Source organism: Zeus faber (assembly GCF_960531495.2).
Source record: "Zeus faber genome assembly, chromosome: 20".
Taxonomy (NCBI): domain Eukaryota; kingdom Metazoa; phylum Chordata; class Actinopteri; order Zeiformes; family Zeidae; genus Zeus; species Zeus faber.
The window spans coordinates 4,748,970-4,769,573 of NC_137207.1; the positions used below are offsets into that span (position 1 = coordinate 4,748,970).

Consider the following 20,604-nt stretch of genomic DNA (forward strand, 5'->3'; position numbering starts at 1 on the left):
GGACACCGTGTAACCGAGACTCCAGCTTCGGCTGCGGAGTGTGAGTGATACAGAAAGACGACACGAAATAACACGACTGTGTGGATGAGGTTTAAAGAGTTATGGTGATAAAACACTACTGCACAAGAACCCACTCTAGTCTCTCATCCCCTCCTCCCACCCCCCTGTGCAACGGTGAGCTGGAAAGCTCTGGGCCCCCAGTATAGCCCCACCCTCCCACCCCCAAAAAATTATTTTAAAATCCTGATATTATACATTCAGATGATCCTCGGATTATGTTGGAAGGAATCAATTTTTAAAAGGATAGAAATAGGTGATAGTTGATAGAAAGGACATTAATAATTGAGTTCCATGTACATGACAATACTATGAAGAATCACAAACAATATGCATACCTTTCAGGGAGATTCATGTACTTCAGCGGGGGGAAACCTCTGATTAAATTAGAATAAATAGCATTGCTGTTAGCAAAACATCGGATCTAATTAGATTAGATTCAACTAATTGTCAGAGATGTTCGACAAAGTCCGAGGTACACAGGGAATTGGGATTTTTTTGTCGTTGGGATCGAAGTTACGGCTCAAACGGGTGGCTGTGTCACTACGTCTGATCTCTGATCTCTTGTTCTTGAAAAGCGGCCGCGGAGAAGCTGTCGAAGGCAAGGCTGAATTATGGTAATATACTGTTAAGGCCAGAGTATTGTTAAGGATCGGTCAGGCTCTGCTGGTAAAGAACTGGTTGAGGTTAAAAGAGGACCAGACTTTCAGAACGTTCAGCAACCAAAGCAAAAATTGAGGACAAACCCACGTTTCTTTCCTCCACCTTTCCGGGTCTGACTGAGGTTGGCGACTCAGGTTCAGAAAGTCAAAAACCTGTCATGTTTTTGCTCCAGCCACACACTGATCCAGCTGGTTTCACTCATTGGGCTGGACCTCTGGGTTGAGGTCTCATTAGCAGATCCATATGGATGTGCTAAAAATCCTGGAGTGGAATCTTGACTTTCTAAAGCGGGATTTTCCACCTCTGGAGTACTGACCTCCATTTCTGTGCGCGTTAGGTCACTGCATCCGACTGCCTCAGTTTGTTCAAGCCTGAAACTTGCAGATCCGAAAGCTCAAATTAGGATGTTCTTCGCAGACGTTGGTCTCTACCAATGTTCGTGTATGGGTTAGAAGATGGCATCACATTTACCAAAGGAGAATGTTGGGAAAACAAAGAAATAGCTTCAATGGTTTTAAAGAGGGGACATGCAAATCGTTCCATCTACAGCATGAGCTTCATCTGATAGTTGAGGTTTTGGAGGTGTGCGTGTAGGCTCCTCCACATGCTAGTTACCTCGAAGCCCGTTCTCCGTGTCCGGACGCAAGGACTTCTTTGTATATGTTCGTAGAAATATCATGTTACAAAGTACACAAAAATAAGTTCCCAACACCGATCCATTATCAGTTATCAGACTTGCAGAACACAAAAAAAAAACAGACTGACTTCACTTCAGAAAAGGCTGTTTCAAGGACTGTTGGTTAGAGTTAAAATGGCTGGTAGATTAAGATAAGACTGACCGAGCACAGCTCAAAAACATGTCGTCGTTTGGCTGGTGGCTTGTGTTTGTCCCCCCCCCCCCCCCCCCCCCCGGACCCTTAAAATTATGAATTTATTTATTAAAGAGCACATTCCTGTCTATCTCTGGCCGTTGAAGCTGCTGCCTCCAGGAGGTGAGATGCTGATGGAGTCCAGGATAGGACGGAGAGCCTGGCCGAACGGCCTGCCGACAAAACACAGTGGACAACAGGCGTTAAAACAGTTAGAGGACCTGTCCCAAGGCCTGGTGGACGATGGAAATAATACAGCAACAGAACATTGTGTATAGACAAAGAGTTACCGATATTGTTTCCATCACCATAGGAACCATGTTGAAATGAGACAAAACAGATGTGGGGGGAAAATATTGGCCATTACGAGGTCACTGATATCCATGTCCTAAAATAACCTATAACTATTGAGTACCAGAAGTGTACTAACAGCTGAGTCGGCTGCCTGCTGAAAAAGCCTAACAGCTGATCCCTTGCTGTCAAAACCACATGCTGCTCCTCTGCTTTTTTATTAGTGCATATATCACAATCCTGAACTCCACTGCAGGGTTCTTTTTCCATACTATGCTGTTACTTCTCCTGTAGCACCATGTTATTTTGTAATATTTTTCCTGTAAACTTTCTTTAGTTTTATCTATATCCCACTATAACACTGTCATAGCTGATTGTCATTGTTGCAGCACGTTCTGATCCGGGTTCAGCCACCGCTCATAATTGTACCGCTTTCTCCGGATGTAATAGACTGAATAAACTGAATTAAATGTGTGTGTTTACAAACAAAGAAAAAGGAAGAGAGATTCAACATACAGTGTATGAGTCCAGCTGCTGCTTCGAAGACCCGGATATCATGAATCCCTGAATTAAATTAAAGATTAAAGACTCACGTGGACAGCACCTCCGATGGTAAGTCGGTGATGTAGGCAGGGATCTTGCTGCCGGTGAGGAACTGAGCCACCTCGTTGCTAAAGGTGTTGCAGTTGTGCTCAAACAAGAGGTATCGCGCCGCTCTTCGTCGGAGGACAGGCAGGGAGAACAATGAAATACCACAAGGAAATCAACAAAGGCACAGAGTGGGATAAACAGGGGAGAAGAGTGGAAGGGTGAAGCAGGGCAGGAGGAAAGAGTAAGATAGTGGTGGAGAATCTTAAAAAAGCAGATAAGAGACAGACTTTCTCTTACAACGCTGTATTCATTGAGACTGATTGAATTCTTACATGATTCGGGTAGTAGGGTAGGGAAAGAAAGATTATATTGTATTGGTTGTATTGTATTAGTCATTTATTGTTCTACAGTACTATATCTGTTGTACTCTATCTTTATTGATACGGCTGTTGTTTTTTTAACTAATGCTATTCTTATCTAGCTAGTCTTAACACCGGTAAAACTGTAACATACAGATTCTTACCAACACACAGCCCTGGGAGGTCAGCTTAAAAGATAATGCAGGTTGACATCCCACTCACCTGTACGTAGACTCCCCAAGGGCAGCAAGATATTCCATGAAGATTTCCGCCGTCACTTCAGTTTGGCCTAAATCCACTATCGAGTTGGGCTCCCCCAGCTGGGTCCCACCCTAAAACGCACAAATTTACCTTAGTGTCCTCAATGACTTTGTCACCCCCTGGTAATTGTTAAACATTGGAAGACACAAGAGTATCTGCAGGCCTGTAAATGGTTCTCAAGAAAACAACTATATTCTTACAGGCGGGCAATTTGAGATCCCCTCCCCGCCATAGAAGAACTCTTCTCCATGGACCACAATGGCAGTGTGCCTAGGAAGATTCAAAGCCCCCTCTTAAAAGAAAATACAACCAAGCCGGTGGAGACCTTGACATAATTGGGGTGACTTTTGATCTTGTGTCATAAAGTAAAATTCCAAAGTTGCTGCACTCACCATATTCCATCAAGCTGTTTCCCTGTGTGAATAGAGCCATTGGTGTGGTCAGATTAAGGCTACTGAACACTTGAGTGTAAACTCCACTGCACACATTCTAATGAATGGATTAAATTACATTCCCAACAGAAAGGACATTGACATGCGTTTGTCATTGTATTGTGTTGTTATTGTTTCCTGGTCCATCAAGCACCTAGTTTGTTTATAAGGAAGACTTACCCAGCATCAGCGGACTTAACTGGCGAGCCATGCCCCTTGACAAGTCGTAAATGTACAGTTGAACTGGGAAAGATGGGCTGTCCTGATCCATGATTTCGGGCGTGTTCCTCAAAATGATACACTGGCAGCTGTAAAGAACTCTGATCTCTTATCTCCGATTAGCTAGCCCTAGCTAACACCAGTAAAGTTATACAGTGAGCTAATACATTTAGAACTGTAATAATGGAAAAGGTTATCGACTGTATTGGTAAAAGAGAAAGTAAAAATACAAGTGTTGGTTGAAGTCTCGTGTGTAAAACAGATACGGGCAAAGAGAGTAAGGTTTGGCACAAGCCGGCTGCTGACAGCTACTGCTGTGTCACTATGAGCCGGTTGTAAACAAACGTGAATGTCACGAAATGCCTTTACAGTAGAGAAAGCAGCCAATAGGAGAAGAGCAAGCAGTGAACGCAGCCAATAGAAGAAGGGCAAGCAGAGAGCAGCCAATAGGAGAAGAGGAAAGGAGCACGAGCCGTGAACCAGGAAGTGAAGCCTGCGTGGACGAGGGTCCAAAACAAAGCGAAAACGTTCGTTATGACGTCAGACCCAAAATTAACTTTGGGTGACTTGTTTTTTTTAGGTGGGTGTCTTCCATTTTTTTTGGGGGGGGGGGGGCGACTACAAATCACCTGAATAATAAGAGAATAATATTAAATAATGTAATTATATAAAGAGTAGTGTTTGACATGAAAGCAGCTTTAGAAAGCTGTCTTTTTATGGGACAAGACCACCCACCCCCGCAATTAAATATTTTTTTTAAAGGTGTTGATATACGTTTATGCTGTAACAATATCAGCTTATAGTAATAAAGAAATAAATATTTGTTCGGGATTTTTGTGTAGGTGCCTAAACCGGACACCGGAGGGTGGTGTCGGGAGGGGTGCGCGATTGTACTACTGCGCACGCGCAGTTCACAGCACTGTGTCGCGCGCCACGCCTGAGCATTGGAAGTACAAGTACAAGCGCATGTTTACGACTGCATGCAACTAACTGTAAGGTATGTCAAGTCTCATGCCATTAATGTGGTTACTGTTACCCTAACTGTTTAAATATAGTTTTGTTGAATGTATTATGATATGTGGCAAAGAGCCACCCAAGTAGCTGCTAATAAGTTAGCTAACTAACATAGCCCATCTACAATAGCTGATATGCTGTCAGTGAATTCCAGTATATGCAGTGGCGCCGTTACAATAACTTTATTAGTAGCTGTTCGTTGCAAACTTTTTTCTTTGTTTATTGCTAACTCACATTTCTTACTGCCAACACCCCCAACTGCTCAGCAGTGCCAGGGAGCAGCACCATGGCAGAGTGGAAATCCTTCTACCAGAACGATGAGGAGGAGGAAGAGGAGCGTGAGGAAGGAGAGGAGGCAGGAGGTGGTTGTTGGCTATTATACATCAAATATATCTCAAAACTCATCATTTTCTATGTGTGAACTACACTTTCTTCGTTTTTTTCTTCTTCAGGTATATTAGGGCAGATCAATATATCGATATAAATATCAATATTGTCTGGGATTTTGGTTATAGTGATATCTTCATTACAGTAAAGTAATGTAATTTTATGAACTTCATCAACACCTCTACCTTTGGTTATTATGGTTATTATATCCATGTTACTATTAATAGTTTCTCCTATATTTATTGTCTGAATATCCTATTACAGCAGGAATAGTCCACAAAGTATAGTCACATTGTTGTTATTGAGGTATTCGGTAAAAATTTGATTTTGTAAATATCAACCAGCCCTAAAATAAACAATGTACAATCATGTATTATATTGTACTGTATATGCTCTGCTTCTAATTAATCAACAAACTCGCTATTTTTTTTCTTCTTCCATATAGGAGACTACAAGGTCACAGGGAGAGACAGCTTGGTGTTTTTGGTTGACGCTTCCAAGGAGATGTTCATCAAAGGAGAGAACGGGGAGCCATCAAACTTTGACATGACCATGCAAGTAAGGCAGCCATTCCTCTCTGACCCAATTGTCTTGTCTGTATCAGTACTGCCCATCCCCGGTTTCCAATACCTGACTCTACCTCTTTAAAATGATGCCATTTTGCTCTACAGCTACAGTATATACTGCATTATGAAATCGTTTGTTTTACCTTCATTGACTTGGTTGATTTGGTATTGATTGGTCAATAAGCGAGGACCCGTGTTATTTCACCGTAAGGGGGCGTGGCTATTGCGAACGCTAGTGTAGTGAATACTGACAGACTGCGGGAACGAGACTGAGAACAGTGAAAAGATGATATGTATACAGTGTATATAGTGTTTTAAGTGTATACAGTATATAAAGGGTGATGCGCGATGAGATGCTTGACACTGAGACGCTGCACACGCAGCGTGCACACGGTACAGCGTACAATATAGATTGGTTGGAGAGCCGGTCGAAAATCCGAACGGTCCTTAAACAGGTAGGTCGTTAAGTGAGGAGTGCTTGTATTAGTATATCCCTAATTTATACCCCCCTGTATTATTTCGCTCCCCTGCAGTGTGTGCGCAGTGTGTATACCAGTAAGATCATCAGCAGCCACAGGGACCTGGTCGCCCTGGTGTTCTATGGGACAGTGCAGAGCAAGAATCTCCGGAACTCCTTCAAACACGTCTACGTGTACCACGACCTCGACGAACCCGGTAGGAAACCACCAGCAGGCAGGGGGGAAATCCGAGTTCAGAGAGTAAAATCCCGCTCCAGGATTTTGAATCAACCGTGGGGATTGGCCAAATGGTGTGAATGAATGGAGTACCGGTTCAGGGCTCGAGTGAAAACATAGCAGAACTTTTACTTTACAGACCTGGAATTATGCCACCTCTGACAGCAGGCACATATTTTCATTTTGGGATTTTTAAGTTTGACCTGTTGAATCCAGGTCCTGGATGCACGTTCTGACATCTATCTCATTGCTTAATCCTCAGGATTAAGCAATAAGATATTCGAACGACGATATTTTATCGAGTGTTGTGCTGTACTGTAGAGTTAATGTCAATGTGCAGAAGGGATTTATTGGTATGAAAACTATATATACATTCACACTGTTCTCTTAATCTTACTTGCACTCTTCCTGTTTTCTTCCTTCCCTCCCTCCCTCCCTCTGTCTTTCCTTTCACTTTTTGTGCATCTAGGCGCCAAGCGGGTACAGGACGTGGAAGCCTTGCGGGGATCGACAGGCGCCCAGTTGGCGGCGGAAACAATGGGCAGCGGCGAGACGTCTCTGGGTGACGCCTTGTGGTGCTGCTCCAACCTGTACAGCGACATTAAGCTGCGCCTCTCGCACAAGCGTCTCATGATCTTCACCTGCAAGGACCAGCCACATGGGGGTGACAGTGCCACGGACCGGCAAGCCCGCACTAAAGCGAGCGACCTGAAAGAGACTGGTAGGTTAAAAATCGGCACACAGGCAGCTGTTTTTGGCTTCAATTTAAAAAAGTTTTTTTAACACAAACTATGTCAAAGAAGAATTATGATTACGCTACACAGGGACGGACATGTGCCAGAACTGACTACTTACTACTCACTCTTTGCCAATACCCAGTACTGTAAGGAATACAGGAACTTTCAGTTCTCTATAAGCAATGTCAATACATGTATATAGGCTATATACAGTGCATCCAGAAAGTATTCACACCCCTTCACTTTCCCCACATTTTGTTATGTTACAGCCTTATTCCAAAATGGATTAAATTCATTTTTTTCCTCATCAATCTACACACAATACCCCATAATGACACAGCAAAAAAGTTTTTTTAGAAATTTTTGCAAATGTATTAAAAATAAAAAACTGAAACATCACATGTATTCACACCCTTTACTATGACACTCAAAATTGAGCTCAAGTGCATCCTGTTTCCACTGATCATCCTTGAGATGTTTCTACAACTTGATTGGAGTTCACTTGTAGTAAATTCAATTGATTGGACATGACTTGGAAAGCCACACACCTCTCTATAAGGTCCCACTGTTGACAGTGCATGTCAAAGCAAAAACCAAGCCATGAAGTCAAAGGAATTGTCTGTAGACATCTGAGACAGGATTGTATCGAAGCACAGATCTGAGGAAGGGTACAAAAAAAATTCTGCAGCATTGAAGGTCCCGAAAAACACAGTGGGCTCCATCATAAGTAAATGGAAAAAGTTTGGAACCACTTGCCCTCTACCTAGAGCTGGCCGCCCAGCCAAACTGAGCAATCGGGGGAGAAAGGCCCTGGTCAGGGAGGTGACCAAGAACCCGATGGTCACTCTGACAGAGCTCCAGCGTTTCTCTGTGGAGATGGGAGAACATTCCAGTAGAACAACCATCTCTGCAGCACTCCACCAATCAGGCCTTTATGGTAGAGTGGCCAGACGGAAGCTACATTTGCAAACATTTCTAAAAAACCTTTTTTGCTTTGTCATTATGGGGTATTGTGTGTGTATATTGATGAGGGGAAAAAAAATAATTTAATCCATTTTGGAATAAGGCTGTAACATAACAAAATGTGGGGAAAGTGAAAGGGTGTGAATACTTTCTGGATGCACTGTATGCATGTCTAAGCATAGATAGAAAAAAACACAAAATATATTAAACTCCTCCATACCTATTTTTATAATACACATACATACCCACATATAATATTCTTTAAATCAAATATGAACATGAAACAGGAAATCGATTCAAGTGCTCGGCACAGGAGCATTTTTACAAGTACAAGTGAATGACCGCAGTATCAGACCTGACACCCAACACCTATCTGTCCACCCCTGAGGCTGCATCTAACTACATTGAATCATGACCGCCTCTCTTTCAGGTGTTGTTATTGACTTGATGCACCTGTTGAAAAACGGCGGCTTTGACGTCTCCCTCTTCTTCTGCGACATCATCAGTCCCCCGGAGGACGAGAGCGAGCTGGGACTACAGCTGGAGCCTAGTGCCAAACTGGAAGACCTCCAGAAGAGGGTGCGGGCCAAGGAGCTGAAGAAAAGGGCCATAGGCAGGTAGATGGCAAGCAGGCAAACATATTTTATTATTATTATTATTATTATTATAATTATTATTACAACGTCGATACCCATCATTTATACAGGGTTCTTACCAGGTCCTTGAGGTGCTCCAAGTTCTTAGAATTTCGTCCTCATAAATTTAAGTACTGGAATATCTTGAAAATACCTTCTTTCGTGCTGAAGTGCTTTGAAAAATTCCCTGGAAAAGTCATTGGAAAAGTATGTGATAATTGAAAACCAGTGATATTCCCCCTGGTTTTGTTATTCAAATCGCAGCATCGTAAAAAAAATCCAGAATCACTTTTACAACATAGATTATACCAGAGAAATTTCAATTTTAATCCAGCATGATTGAAAATAGACACTTATAATAGTAGATGGCAATGAGATTAATAGTAGATATATTTATATAGATAGACACTGAGAATATTTTAATCAATAATGATCACCTTGAAAATTTATTGTATTTGTTTTGCGTGAAGTCCTTGAAAAAAAAAAATATAGTGCTTAAAAAAAGGTATAGTGCTTGAAAGTCCTTGAATTTGATTTTCTAATGCCAGAATGAACCCTGTTTATAACCAAACACATGTTCCTCCTCTCTGCTCAGGATGAACCTGTGTCTTGGTGAAGGGATGAATGTTGCGGTGGGGGTGTACATGATGGCGGTAGCAGCCCGCAAACCCTTCCCAGTCAGGCTGTACCGCGAGACCAACAAGCCGGTTCGCAGCAAGACGCGCACCTTCCACACACAGACCGGCAGCCTGCTGCTACCCAGTGAGGTGAAGAAATCTCAGGTACGACTGGAATAGGACTGCTTAACACCTGGGGGTAGATTAAGGCAGAAGGTCACAGTTGTTTCCCACGTACACAATGTAATGTCGTAAGTATGTTGTATGTAGATTTGGAGTTGTAACAAAAGTAATTTCCCCCTGGGATTATTAAAGTATTTCTGATTCTGATTCTGAAGAATGCTGTTGAATCAAGTTCCTTATAATGTTCCATTTTTGGAACACAGTGACTGTTTCATGTTCACATTTGATTTTGATAAAAAAAAAAATGATGTGTGTGTATATGATTATTATATATACATACGTTGTTTTCCATATGCTTAGACATGTATGCATACAGTATATAGCCCATTTACATGTGTAAATATTGTTACTATTTTTCCTTATATAAATGATATATATTTTTTATAAAGATTAACTAAATTACTAAAAATAATTAAAGGTGCAGGGTGTAGAATTTAGTGGCATCTAGCGTTGAGGTTGCAGATCACAATCAACTGTATTCAGTTGGTTGCGATCTGATCCCCTCCCCAACATTGCAGTCTCTGTGGAAGAGGTGGTGGCCGTGAAAAACATGAAAGGCCCTCGCTTGAGCCAATGTTTAGTTTGTCCATTCTGGGCTATTGTAATCAACATGGCAGTACAACGTGGGCTCCGTGGAAGGGGACCTTTGGTATGTAGCTAAAAATTGTCTATTCTAAGGTAACAAAAACACAGTTCTTACTTTCATGGGATTATATAGAACATAGAACATAAGAACATATTTGTGAATAGTATATTCCATTTCTGCCAAGTCTGTTATATAAATTCTACACACTGTACCTTTAAGCTAACTCTAGCTGAAATTTTCTGTATTCCAAACAGTACTGTGTATCAGCAAAGAGTGAGGAGTTAGTTGTCAGTTCTAGTAATTTGGCCAAAAAAAATGCTACTATGCATCCCTATCTACTGTAATAATCATTATTGAATACTTCAAGGACCTTGGAACAATAAGGGGACTTTCCACATTCACCAGTTTTCTCAAACTGAGAATTTTCTCTCTCGGCATGGACAGAATTTAGGAAGAAATTTAGCTTCTCCACAAGAAACAATGTTAGTATTTGACTATGTAAATTAAACTCCATAATATAGCATTGCAGGATTATCCTGTAAAACAGGATTTTTCGATTCAAAATGTATCAATGTAACAGCATTATAATCATTAATTTGAATAGGCTATTGAGGCGATAATGCTGCGATATCAATATCATGTCAAACTGAAAAAGGGCTTATAAGTTTGTCTCCTTTTATATGGTCAATGTCTTTTAAGTTCAAAACATTAGTATGCACACATACATCAGTATTTACGGTATTGTTCCTAATACAATTAAGGTCAGTTCTTTCCACAACAGCACTTACCGTAATCTATTCATGCAGATTACAAATATTACTTTAACAGCACAAGTATATTTTTTCTGCAACATTTGTTAATCCTTGGCTTTATCCATTCCATTCCATCGACTGTATCTGGTTTTACTCTCCAGCCATGAACCAGATGTTACTAAAAGGCAGGAACCGATACCATATGAACCGCATACTCAATATATTTACGTATCTATCCTTTCCCCTGTTGTGCTTAGAGTAAGGAGATGGTGTGTATCTGTTTTTCGATGTAGGTCTATGGCCAGAGACAGATTGTTATGGAGAGGGAGGAGGTCGACACCATTAAGAAGTTTGACGACGCTGGACTCGTTCTGTTTGGCTTCAAACCCATGGATAGGCTGAAGCTGCACCACCACATCCGCTCCTCTGTCTTTCTCTACCCAGAGGAGGACCAAGTGGCAGGTCAGGACAGACTTTAGCCCCTTTCATACATAGTTCCGGTAAATAACTGGCACTGCCAGTGAATTTCACTATTCACACACGCAGCTACATTCAGGAACATTTCCGTCTTGTGCCTTTTCACACATGCCATGATAATACCATGACGTAATAGATGGGGCAAGGACTAGTCCAGCAGAAGTCACCCAGTGCGGTCCACGCGGTCCGCCCCCCTCCAGTGATGTCACTGGCCGGGGGGGGGGTGCCAAGTCAGACGCCAGAGAGCGGCAAAGAGGATGTATGTGCACAACATTTTTATAAAAAATTATACATTTCTGCTGAAACATTGCACAAAGATTTTATAGACAACTCATTTGCCAATTTGCTTGTGAAAAATCGGCATCAGCCATGAAAAATCATGATCAATGCATCCCTAATATTTAACAAGTTTGCGAGACAAGTAATGTTTTTTCGTGTTCATAGGCATTCAATACATTAATAGTAACATTAAAAGAGTGCTGGGTTCTAAACTGGACAGGGACAGTGGAGTCTTGTGATTGGTTTCGCTCGCTCCATGTGAACGCGTCTGACATCAGATGGACTTAACTGTTTCCAGTATGTGCTTGTCCCAGTGTTATGCTGAATTCTACATGCCCTGCGAGAATTGCATGCACTGAGTGTTGCGTGTTAAGGGTTGTTTCATTTCGGGTCATTATGGACCTGATATTCACACTGTTGATCCAAAATGGCACAAAAGTATATGCTGATAAAACGATTTGCTTCATAGAGAAATAAAGTTGCAGTGTGGATGCATTATTCGTCAGATGTGTATTTGTATGTGTATTTTATTATGTGTATGTGTATTTCATTACCTTTTTAATTTGCATCCCCCTCATTTCTCAGACCAGGTGAGTGTTAGTTGTATGAAATTCTCAATGTCAAGTCAAAACAGCCAAAAATATGAGCCGATAACAGTGTCTGACCCCAAAGTGTCTGGAAAGATTCTGGAAAGAGACGGATGCATTATTTGGCCCTGCGATGTGCATGCAATGTAACTGCTTCCATTCACAACACAGGTGGGAGGTGGGAAATTGCCGGAACAGATTTTCCGGAATATCGATCACTGCTCCCATTCACAGATGAGCCCATGCAGGAAATGTTCTGGAACATTTCACGGATAGACTGCATGTGTGAAAGTGGCTTTTGATGTCGCTTTGATGCAGACACGCGTATTCCGGAAGATCCATCGACTAGTCAATATACTCCAGCTACAAGCTAATTATTTTCTTATATAATGTTGTGTTGTATTTTAAGCCTGACCAATAATAGCATATTATTAACCTATTTATATATTTTATATATTTACTAATTTATGAGTCTTACGGTTCCTGTGTGTTTTTAAATTTAGATTTATTTTCTTTCATTAGTTTCCTACTTGTTTGTTTTGGCATTAAAAAGAAAATCGCTGGACCCTCTGCAGGGGTCGCAGACCTCTGGTTGAAGACCACTGTCTTAAAGTATTTCAGGAAATAAAGCTCTGATCTGCTTTTCGTTACATATCTGTTTTGTTACAAAGGGAAATTGTATTTAGTTTGTTTAGAAACTATTGTTGAGAGATGTGCACAAAGAATAATATGTTTTCTTTTTTTACACCTAGGCAGCGCTTGTCTGCTCACTGCGTTGTTGAAAAAGTGCAGCGAGAAGAATGTTTTCGCCCTTTGTCGATACATCCCCCGAAGGAACAACCCACCTCGCTTCATGGCCCTGGTGCCCCAGAGGGAGCAGACGGACGAGGGCCGCATTCAGATTACACCACCGGGTACAGTACTAAGCAAATGGCTCTCAGCTTTACCGCTTCAATGCTAAAGCACCAGACCGATAACTGTAACGGTAACCCACACTGGCCTACACTAGCGGAGTGTGTTTCGGGGAAACAAAAATTATAGAATGTATGAATAAACAAGCCCCAACCATTGCTAAACATGAAATCATGTCTCCAACTGACCTTGAACTTGTATGTCAAGTCAAATGGAGTATGCAAAAACATTTCTGCCATTTGGAATCACTGGTTTCAGACACTGTGCGCTTGACTTGTGTGTGTGTGTGATAAGACCTGGGTAATTTACATGCAATGATGAAAAAACACTGCAAATTAGGCTTGGGCAGATATACGATTTAAATCGTCAATCGGCGATCGTTTCCACTGATCGCGTTTGACATTGATGACAGACGATTTTTTTAAATTTATTTTTATTTGTTAATCGCCTGGAAAAATCCCAGCAGAGAAACGGTGTAAATTCAGTTTACCGTGTTCTGAAACTGGAGCGGAAAGGGGGAGAGGGAGTCTGGGGGCGGAGGCTCTCGCCCCCTCCGCTCAGAGCTGTCGAGTAACCAATGGTGATCGGATCTCACCTCCCCGCTCCACAGGCCCATGTAGAGACATTAAGAGGGGCAGGTTCCCAAAAAATAAATAGCACATGGACCCCCAGCTCTGGTTCTAGGCATTTCGCCGCTCTGGGCAAACGGAGCAGCACGATACAGATCAGCTGTGCAGATCTGATCTGTGCTCCGCTGTGTGCACATCCTGGGTGCGCCGAGGATACGTTCCTCGAGAATATGAATATATTGCCCAGACAAATGACAGATGCCCATTCACACTTTAAAACAAATAAATAAATAAAAAGGGAGCCAGCAAGAGGCGGGTGCATGGGCACCCTCCACCCCCCTTGCACGTGCCTGCTGTTCTATATGCAAATCTTGTGATTATAATATGGCAATATTTAATATAATCTCATAGAAAAAGATTTTGATTTGATTTCCTTAGCTTTATGTTTTAATTTTCCATACAAGTAATAAACTAACTCAGAGAATTAGTGGAGTGTTTTTTTTTTTATTTCTCCCCCAGACAGTGGTGCACCATGCTCCGGTTCCCAGCTCCGGTACATGTCTTTATTTTAGATCAATTTATTTTCGTTTGTTTCCTACATGTATGAATTAAAGATTTTAACCACAACTGACTTAACGGACTGTCCCGTCCCGTCCCATTCTGTCCCGTTCCGTCCAGTTCCAAAAAAACCTGTAGCTTTCTGTTGCTTTGGGACTTAATTTAGTAAAAACTAGATGTGTGTGACATCCGTGCTCTCCTGGTATTTTCACGCATTTTTTGGGCAAAGGAATGATAAGGAAATCGGATTATTTACATACTTAACCTGTAGTATTACGCTAGAGTGAAGCGGCTTTTCGTACGCCCTAACCGCCAGCAGAGAAATGTGAGCATTGATTAACATCAATGCTCACATTTCTCTGCTGGCGGTGCGAGGACTAGCAGGCAGGTTACCACCTTGTTCTCCCCTTCATGCTGTGATGCCCTCTCACTCGTGCCAGGTTTCAACGGCATCTTCCTGCCGTTCGCCGACGACATCAGGACCCTGGACATCCCCCCCTGCCCTGCAGCCTCGGGAGCCCAGGTGCAGAAGATGAAGGAGATTGTTTCCAAGCTGCGCTTCAAATACAGGTCAATGTCATTGGTATCAAAGAAATCATGAATTGGAAAGTGTCTGAAATAGAACATGTACGCAGAATATATAGAATTGCTGAATATGCACCTTGCTTTCGTTCAAGCCTTTTGATCTGTGTGTTAGTGTGTGTGTGTGTAATTGTGTCTGCGTGGGTACGTTTGCAGGAGTGACTCCTTTGAGAACCCGGTCCTCCAGCAGCACTACAGGAACCTGGAGGCGTTGGCCCTGGACATGATGGCCCCTGAAAACATAGACGACTTCATCAGTAAGGCCCACCTACGAATGTCTATTTTTTTTTTTTTTTACTACGTGAATTTATCACCAAACTTCTGCAATTCTTGCTTGTCTTATGATCACTGGTGCTATTTTTTTAGAGCTTGTTTATTCCACGTTTGTATATTTTGCTTTCATCTTTCTCCTCATTATTTGTATTCAGCCCTTCTCTCTTTTCTTTAACATTGTTGACTGGAGGCACTGGGAATAAGCTGCTCTCTCTCTCTCGCTTGCTCGCTCAGTGCCCAAGGTGGACCAGATGGACATGCGACTGGGTCCTCTGGTCCAGGAGTTTAAAGACCTGGTCTACCCTGCTGACTACAACCCCGATAGTAAGCCGGCCGTCAAGCGCAAAACAGGTAAGTCATGTTTTTTTTCTTTTGTTTGTTTTTCTTCTCGTTTTTCACAATACTCGCATTGGGTTTTCAAGGAAATCAAAACAAAACGACTTGATGTCGCCATCTTGTTCGAAACACATCGAAATGTTCAGTTTCCTGCTGAGTATCCTGCTGTTGTCCACAGGTGATCTAAACTGTAAACTTCATGGGAAGAAAGATAAAGTTGGCAAACACTTGCCAAATACCATTTGGAACATTTTCGCTATATTAAAAGAAGTTTAAAAAAATATTAAAAAAAACAAAAACAGTTTTATTGACGGTGACCGACTCGCCCGACTCTTTTGTAGCGGACGCCGGAGGGGGAGCTGACAAGAAGCCCAAAGTGGAGGTGTCGGAGGAGGAGCTGAAGAGCCACGCACAGGAAGGCACCCTGGAAAAGCTGACGGTGCCCGTGCTGAAGGAGGCCTGCAAGCAGTTTGGGGTCCGCACCACCGGCACAAAGAAACAGGAACTGATAGACGCTCTGATAGCTCGGCTGCTCCCATGAGTGGGAGACGCAATTTTTGGTTTGTTTGTTTAAGGACAGTAATGTTTTGTGTCGATCAAGAAACAGAGGTGAAAATAACAATGCTAATTAGTTTGGGGAGTAGATTATGCTTGTATGATCCAAAACGGATCTTATTTGTACCATCTGCCAGTGCCACGCCTATTTCATCAATTTAAAAAGTGCCTCGGTTGGATATACAATTTGGCCTATGGCTCATTGAGTAAGCAGACCACAACCAACGCTTTTATTTTTAAGCATTTAGTTCAAGAGTGGTAAAAATTGAAGACTGTTATCCGCTGTTTGGTTAACATGTAAAAAATATATTTGGAGGCTTATTAACCACAATGCTTGGTGAGAAAATGGAAATCACCCACCACATCTCAAGTATAAACACAAAAACAAAAATATACCACCGTGAGCCATGGTGATTGTTTTTTTTATATAAACTAAGTTCATATCTGGTGCGGAAACCACTTGGTATGGTTAAGTTTTAGGGCTCAGGATTGATAGCATATTGCCTTTGTTTAAAAAAAAAAACCACCACCATTATATTGATTTAGAACATTGCTGCTTGCCACATAATATGTTTATAATGTACAACCCCATTCATGCTTGCGCGTCAACATACCCCCAAGATTTAACAGGTGACATGTGACCATGTAGAGATGGAATAAATGTTTTCGTACTTCAAAACTCTGCTGGTGTTTACTCTCTAACTATAAAACGTCTGTTTTCTTGTTCATTACAATGTTATTGTATTACAACAAATATAGTCGAGCTGTTATTCATCTCATGGAGTTGATAGCTCTTGGGGACTGGAAAGTCCACATACTTTGACGGCCGGTCAGGCTCTTCACGATAAAAGCGCTCCTCGCGTTGAGGGGTGGTGCCGACACACCCAGCGATCATCCAGCGACTACAGGTGCCGGGTGCTGCCCGCATGGACCCCAGTTCCTATAGGCAACATGGAGTGTGACTGCGGAGCGGACAGCCTCTGTACAGCCACCTCTGCCCACTGTCGAAATGGGACAACCGTCTGGGGCGGTGAGGCAAACCGGGAACCGCGTTGCTGCGCGTCCTCCCTTCCGCTATGGAGAACGCCGAGTACACCGTTGATCGATCGCATTTGTGGTTGTCAACTTTTTCTGGATCCAACTAACCGATCTCCTTCCGGGTTCCCCGTATTGGTCGAATGTTTTGAGAGTCTTTCTGGTGTATTTCTTTAGATAAAATTCCGGTTGCGCCAGAGTTTGCGCACACGCTTAGGTGCTTGGGTTAGCACAAACAACTTAGCTCAATAACGTGATGGCCTTTAACCCCTTCCTCCCCGGTTGGTTCACTAGGCTGGGGACTGGACGTCAACGGTGTCCTGACTGCAGCGGCAGCCGTTGTTGGCTATGTGGTCTACAGGTTCTCCCAAGGTGTGTGTGTGTGTGTGTGTGTGTGTGGATCAATCATTGTTCACTCATCGAAAGCAATCATTACTCACTAACTTAACAATTAATCGATTTCTCATTGAAAATGTTGTAAAGTGTGATCAGCAATGATTCTTATGTCTATGTTGTCGTTTTTTGTTGTTTAGTGAGCTATAACCGTATCTTCAAATATATACATTTTTAATATCTGCAGGTATTGTTTATTTTATTAAAACGCATGAACTTACAAGCATGGCAGTTAGGTGGTCATACAAATACAAGATCATTATAATCTTGAACTTGTACTACACTACATAGGTCGACAGTATTGTGTCGTAAAATTCTAAAAATACAGTAGTATAATCAACAAACAGGGATGACAGTAAACAAAATAATAATATAGTTGAGTTATCAGTCAAGTTACAGTCCAAGTTAGATTATTAGGATGCAGTGGTGTTTTCTGAATTGTGAATTGATTCCCTCAGCGGCTTTTCCATTCCTGATCAGGTGGCCAATTCGTCTCATCTGCTCTCTAACTGGTGGGTACACAACAATAATGGGGACCAGGTTATTTGTGTGTATAACATTTTTTTTTAAAGTTACAAAAAAGGAAATGATGGTGGTTGTCCAATATAAAGTGTACTTATTTCAATATGGTGTGTTTTGAAGTGTGACAAAACAGCCTTTAATTTTTAACCTGCAATGCAGTCATCCCTCGATTTGTTTCAGGTCTGTCGACTCTGTGGAGCTGGGTGAGCCACCTGGTCCGAACTGTCCGTGGTACGAACCTAATCCTTTACTTTTGATTAGTAATTATGTTGAAACCAAACTGCACATTAAGTAAAAAAATGTAATATACCATGACTGTTTCTTTCTCCTTTGTTTATTGTAGTTATACAGATCTTGTTCCTTTGGCTGTCTCAAATTTGGAGATTTAACATGGGTGAGAAAACGTTATGATTATTCCAATTGTGGAAGGATTTTTATTTTCCTTTTTGAGCTGGCACTGTTATAGGGGATGGGTAAGGTTATAGGATATGGTACATTGTGTTAAGTACACTGTCAGAATTGTGTGAAACCGTATCAACTTGTTGAATCAAACGTCTATTATTAGATCAGGATTCAAGGTCACTGACATGTCCATTCCTTCACCAGCATTGCTTTCCAAATTGCACTTGGTACCTGTCATCTTCAGAGCAATCCCAAGTATGTCCATCTCCTCTTCATTTCTGCTTTCGATCTCCTGAACTCTCTGACCTTTTTGTGTTTTTTTTTTTTCCACATTCAATTTCACAAATAAACAATTTGTCTTTACGGTGTCAGGGTCACTCCTTTATGCAAAGCACGGCCTGGAGTCAGTCATAGCACAACAGCAAAACATCACAAGTAAGTCCAGGGATGTTCTAAGATTATTGCATATTTACAAGGGGGGGCAGCTTTGGAGGGTTTTTTTCTGCTTTGGTACTAGTACCATGCCATACCTCATGGGAACGTCTTAAGGATGCATGTTCGTTCTTTTTTACTTCTCCAGAGATGGATATGAGTCGGTCTTTCAAACCCTGCAGCTGCTCTCTGGCCCGGCCCCCTCACCTCTCCAACCCTTACTGCCTCGGGGACCCGGGCCTGAGGCTCATCCTCCTGGGGCCCTCCGGAGGGGGACGCACCTCACTGGTAAACACTTTGTTGGGGTGCAGAGTGGACCCCTCTGGGGCTAGCCCCAGTCCCCGGATGGAGACCACCAGACAAAGGGTGCTGGTCGATGGGCGGGAGCTGACTGTGATCGACACCCCGGATCTGCTGGGGTCGTCGCTGAGGGACAGCGTGAGGGCTCGGGAGGCACTCAGGAGCCTCCAGCTGGCTAGCCCCGGTCCCCACGCGGTCTTGTTGGTCCTCCGAGCTCCAGGCTCCGCCGGTGGGGTCGACAGCAACAGCGCTGCCCTGGCCATGAGAGTAACACTGGAACTTTTTGGAGACGGGGTCACGGCGCACGTCCTAACCGTGCTAACCCACACAGATCACCTTGGTTCTAGAGGCACCCTGTCTGAGCTGCTGGAAGTGAATGCCGCTGGTCTCAAGACTGCTCTTTTGCCGTGCGAACTGAGGGCTGAGCTGGTGGACAATGGCCTAGACCTCCGTCCGGAGGCACGGCGCGTGACGCGGAAGCGGCTTGTGGAGCGGGTGGAGGAAATGCGTGCGCTCAGGGGTCATTTCATCCACGAACTACAAAGGAGGGAAGACTGCATGAAGGAGGAGCTAGTGGCTGACATGGCCTCTGTGTTGGCGAGGAAACTGGGGCACATGTAGTGTGTGTGTGTGTGTGTGTGTGTGTGTGTGTGTGTGTGTGTGTGTGTGTGTGTGTGTGTGTGTGTGTGTGTGTGTGTGTGTGTGTGCGCCAAATAAATGGGGTGATGTAGAGAAAAGTCCTGCATTCAAGTGTTATACAATAACTTTTGAGTGTGAGTGCAATCCTCTGCTTGAGATCATTGTGGTACACTACAGATATTTGTTTGGTTGTTGTGTTAGTTCCCATTTTGTCACGTTCAAAGACTGTATGTCCTATTAAATAGGTCCTATCATTACTTTCTCAGCGTTTAACTATAATAATACATTTGAACGACTCATAAGAAATACCAAATATGAGAGAAAATAAACTCAAGTAATTTTGAGAAAAGGTAAAATCTCCTCCCAGTGTCGAAAGCGAACCTCTTTGCTCCGGCATTATGGGATGTTGTGCTTCGCTAAAAATAATAAGCACTGTGGAATATCCCCCCCCCCCCCCTCCCCCTCCCCCCAGATGAAAATAAACTGGTGCTGCATTCAAATCAAAATCGGAAATCGGACATTCCGGGTCGGTAGTCCCCACTTCCGGGCTAAAATGTGTTGCATTGTATTGCCTCTGTTCGGGAAAACACGGACGCCAGCAGCGAGTGTTTATCTGTTTTTCGCGTACCCACACAGGAAGCAACACTAACAGAATAGTTTGGAAGTCATACCTTTTTTTTCATATATATATAAAAACGTACGCAAGGGCAATTCGTTCATCCTCAGCTACCACGCTGTCGTGACGTCAGGTCTGTTCACAGCGGGGAACCTTGGGCCAGAGCGACCTGCCCGGACATTCCGATTGAAATTCCACCTTTCCCGAAATTGCCGTTCCTGCTCCCCCAGGCACGAAGGTCGGATCTTTCCGAGTTCCGAC

The 20,604-nt window shown here is 42.8% G+C and overlaps 3 protein-coding genes across 5 annotated transcripts; 2 read left to right on the plus strand and 1 right to left on the minus strand.

Annotated features, from left to right (window-relative positions):
- Positions 1 to 1,649: 1,649 nt before the first annotated feature.
- LOC307245413 (desumoylating isopeptidase 1-like) lies at positions 1,650 to 3,995 on the minus strand. Its single transcript, XM_080020981.1, has 6 exons — positions 3,703 to 3,995; positions 3,484 to 3,505; positions 3,292 to 3,361; positions 3,053 to 3,162; positions 2,474 to 2,596; positions 1,650 to 1,762 (listed from the first exon to the last, which is right to left on the minus strand). Exons 1-6 carry the CDS (start codon positions 3,791 to 3,793, stop codon positions 1,678 to 1,680), a joined length of 501 nt encoding a protein of 166 aa, XP_079877107.1. The 5' UTR covers positions 3,794 to 3,995; the 3' UTR covers positions 1,650 to 1,677.
- Positions 3,996 to 4,698: 703 nt separating this feature from the next.
- Positions 4,699 to 16,670, plus strand: xrcc6 (X-ray repair complementing defective repair in Chinese hamster cells 6). Of its 2 annotated transcripts, none has more exons than XM_080021879.1 (13): positions 4,699 to 4,738; positions 5,022 to 5,117; positions 5,588 to 5,700; positions 6,242 to 6,383; positions 6,873 to 7,124; positions 8,534 to 8,720; positions 9,334 to 9,505; positions 11,170 to 11,338; positions 12,972 to 13,133; positions 14,699 to 14,828; positions 14,997 to 15,097; positions 15,348 to 15,464; positions 15,791 to 16,670. In XM_080021879.1, the coding sequence occupies exons 2-13, from the start codon at positions 5,042 to 5,044 to the stop codon at positions 15,988 to 15,990; spliced, it is 1,821 nt and encodes a 606-aa protein (XP_079878005.1). In that variant the 5' UTR covers positions 4,699 to 4,738; positions 5,022 to 5,041; the 3' UTR covers positions 15,991 to 16,670. The 2 variants fall into 2 exon arrangements, with proteins under 2 accessions (XP_079878005.1, XP_079878004.1); XM_080021878.1 differs by having other exon boundaries at positions 4,700 to 4,738; positions 9,334 to 9,520.
- Positions 16,671 to 16,911: 241 nt separating this feature from the next.
- Positions 16,912 to 19,819, plus strand: LOC307245309 (uncharacterized protein). 2 transcript variants are annotated; one of them, XM_080020805.1, is made up of 8 exons: positions 16,912 to 17,034; positions 17,334 to 17,411; positions 17,891 to 17,944; positions 18,135 to 18,185; positions 18,298 to 18,348; positions 18,561 to 18,611; positions 18,729 to 18,791; positions 18,937 to 19,819. In XM_080020805.1, exons 1-8 carry the CDS (start codon positions 16,956 to 16,958, stop codon positions 19,707 to 19,709), a joined length of 1,200 nt encoding a protein of 399 aa, XP_079876931.1. In that variant the 5' UTR covers positions 16,912 to 16,955; the 3' UTR covers positions 19,710 to 19,819. The 2 variants fall into 2 exon arrangements, with proteins under 2 accessions (XP_079876931.1, XP_079876932.1); XM_080020806.1 differs by lacking the exon at positions 16,912 to 17,034 and having other exon boundaries at positions 17,045 to 17,411; positions 17,913 to 17,944.
- Positions 19,820 to 20,604: the final 785 nt, after the last annotated feature.